The 2,706-nt window shown below is 29.6% G+C and overlaps 1 protein-coding gene across 1 annotated transcript in view; it reads left to right on the forward strand.

Annotated features, from left to right (window-relative positions):
* The window catches only part of LOTGIDRAFT_176655 (hypothetical protein), a gene marked incomplete at both ends in the record, with an annotated part of 2,987 nt that extends 821 nt beyond the window's left edge, over positions 1-2,166 (forward strand). Inside the window, 4 exons of the mRNA XM_009055194.1 lie at positions 212-340; positions 1,039-1,137; positions 1,622-1,716; positions 2,053-2,166. Coding sequence (XP_009053442.1) covers positions 212-340; positions 1,039-1,137; positions 1,622-1,716; positions 2,053-2,166 — 437 coding nt within the window. The remainder of the gene's footprint in view (positions 1-211; positions 341-1,038; positions 1,138-1,621; positions 1,717-2,052) is intronic.
* Positions 2,167-2,706: the final 540 nt, after the last annotated feature.

A 2,706-nucleotide genomic window follows, 5' to 3' on the forward strand; every position in this document is an offset into this window, starting at 1 on the left:
GTTTCGTTAATGCCCAACACTAATTTACAGTCATTGTAAAGGTAATTTAATATTATGTTAGAAAAATGCATCACTGGAGGTGTGATAAATCCCCAATTAATAGGGTATATTTTTTCTGACTCTACTCCAGCTGACAACTGTCAAAATATCTATCAGAAGCTGGAAGAGAGGTGGATGTTTTGGACTAATTGTCTGTGTTGTTCTTTTCTAGGTGTGAGTGCTGTCATTGAAACTAAGATACCAATTATAATGTTAGATATACATCTTCAACCTGGTAGTAGTTTTACTCAACATGTACCTTTATCTCATACAGGATTTTGTTATGTTTGGAGAGGGGCAGGTAAATTGGCTTATTTTGTAAGGGAAATACATATCAATATTTTACTGATATACATATGTGTATATTAGTGTGTCAGTCTACAATTGCTTGTAAACACTCTAGAAGGCACAATTTTTGACAGATTTAGTCGAAACTTGGTGTGAGTGTTTATTATCTCCTAAGGATAAACCCTATTGAAAATTAAATAAATGGAAAAATATTTAGTAGAAGTTACTGTCCTTGTTCTTGGAAAAGCATTCAAATTCTTGCGTAAAAACACTCCAGAAGGCACAGTTATTGACGCTTTTATTTTTTCATGATCATTTGTGGACAATTCTTTAAAAAATAAATATTAAATGAGTTTCTTTCTTTGCTCTATGAAGAATTTGGAAATACCATAAGTATTAATAATGAAGGAAGAGCACTATCAAACAAGAAGTTTGAAAGAAGTGTATGACTAAATGTTGAATATTGCATACTGGTGATGATTGTCTTTCAGCCACATATTCTAATAAACTTAAGAAGCCAGTGGTCTTGCGAGCTATCCTCCTAAATTTTCATCATATATTTTTAATCGCCCACATGAAACGAGGCAATACTGTAGTCAAATATTTTTATTTAAAATCAAAGCTGCCAATGTGCGTAATATACCTTGCCTAGCAAGCTATCTTTATCTTTTAGTGGATCTATTTGTATTTAATTTGTTTTTGTTTTTACAGGTTTTCTAGGATCTAACAAATTACCAGTACACATGGGTCAAGTTGGTGTACTTAGTGATAAGGGTACAGAGTTTCATATACATGCAGAAGAAACAAAAGGTACATTTTCAATTTTAGTGGCAATATTGCATCAATTTACAGGACATATATGGAAATGTTTTATATCATATTCATAAAGAAATTAAGCAAAAAAAAAAACACATTAACATTTGTCTTGTACTCACACTACAGGCTACAGTTTTAGTTGCATGGTTTTCATTTTTTGTGGATTTGTATCAATGCATTGATTTAATCTATTGATTTTCATGGTGATCTTGTGATTTTCATCAATATTCAGTTGAGGCCAAATTGTGCTTAATCTATATGTCAATTAATTTTAAGCTCTGTTTTACATACTTACTTTGCTAGATTGAGGATGAACAAAGTATGAATACACAACAACACAAATCCAAGTTGTCATTACAAAGTCATGACGTCATCGGAGATCACTAAGGAAATTTGTAATTCATCGATAAATGAATACAAATTTTTCACATGGGTACAATTAAATGTAAATATTTTATGATAAAAAATATAATTTCAGATTGTCATGCCTTATTAATTGCTGGAAAACCAATTAATGAACCAATAGTTAATTATGGGCCTTTTGTTATGAATACTCAGGAAGAGATAGATCAGGTGAGTGAGTAGTGTTTAAAAACTATTGAATTCTATTATATTCCTGATGATGGTGTGAGAACCACATTGATACGTTGAAGTTATAAATATTCCAGAAGTATCTATCCATAAATTGTCTTATTTATCTATAACTTGTGCTTCTAATATGAAAGATTATTAAATTCTATATAATGATGGCTATTATAGGAAGCTGATAGTAATATTTAAGAGATTTGGCCAAGGACCAGTTGGTAGAAAGGATCCTCGTGAACCTAAGTTGATAACCTTGTAAAAAAATGGTTCTTACTTTTCCTTATTTTATCAGATTGAACATGAATCATTTTATGTGTTTTTCAGGCTATAGAAGATTATAGAGCAGGAAAATTAGGTCAGATCCCAGGTGAAGCTGAGAGAGTAAGACAAACTGAGGCAGCACAAGCTTTAAACAAAAAAAATAAAAACAATTTATAGCAAACCTTGTCATAAGTAAGTTTTTATAATGCAGAATTTAACTAGGCTAATTAAGTGTTTTTTTTTCAATTACAAATAGATATTGTTTTCCTCAAATTCATTTACTAATATCATTATTTATTATTTGTTACGTAAAATATGGCTCTCAAGGACATAATTGTGTAGTTAAAGTGATACTACGTCTTAGAATGAACATAAAATTTAAGATTCCAAGAATGGTCAATATAAGTATATATTCATCAGTGAACTTACTTAGTGTCATAAAGTTACAACAGAATCCCTGTAAAATCTGGAAAATTGGAAAATTCATAAACTAAGTAATTATTGAAAAACATTTCATCTTAATATTAAGTGTTTTTCAATAGTTAATTGCATATTTATGGATAATTACTAAGATTTTTGGATTTATCTGATTATATAAGGATTCTGTTATGTTATGTTATGACACCAGGTATATCTACTGATAAATATATGGTCTTATTGGTCAAGTTCAAAATTCTTAAATTTTAAAGGAATTGTAAAGAAGTTTTCTAAAATTGT

This window comes from Lottia gigantea, assembly GCF_000327385.1.
Source record: "Lottia gigantea unplaced genomic scaffold LOTGIsca_2370, whole genome shotgun sequence".
NCBI lineage: Eukaryota > Metazoa > Mollusca > Gastropoda > Lottiidae > Lottia > Lottia gigantea.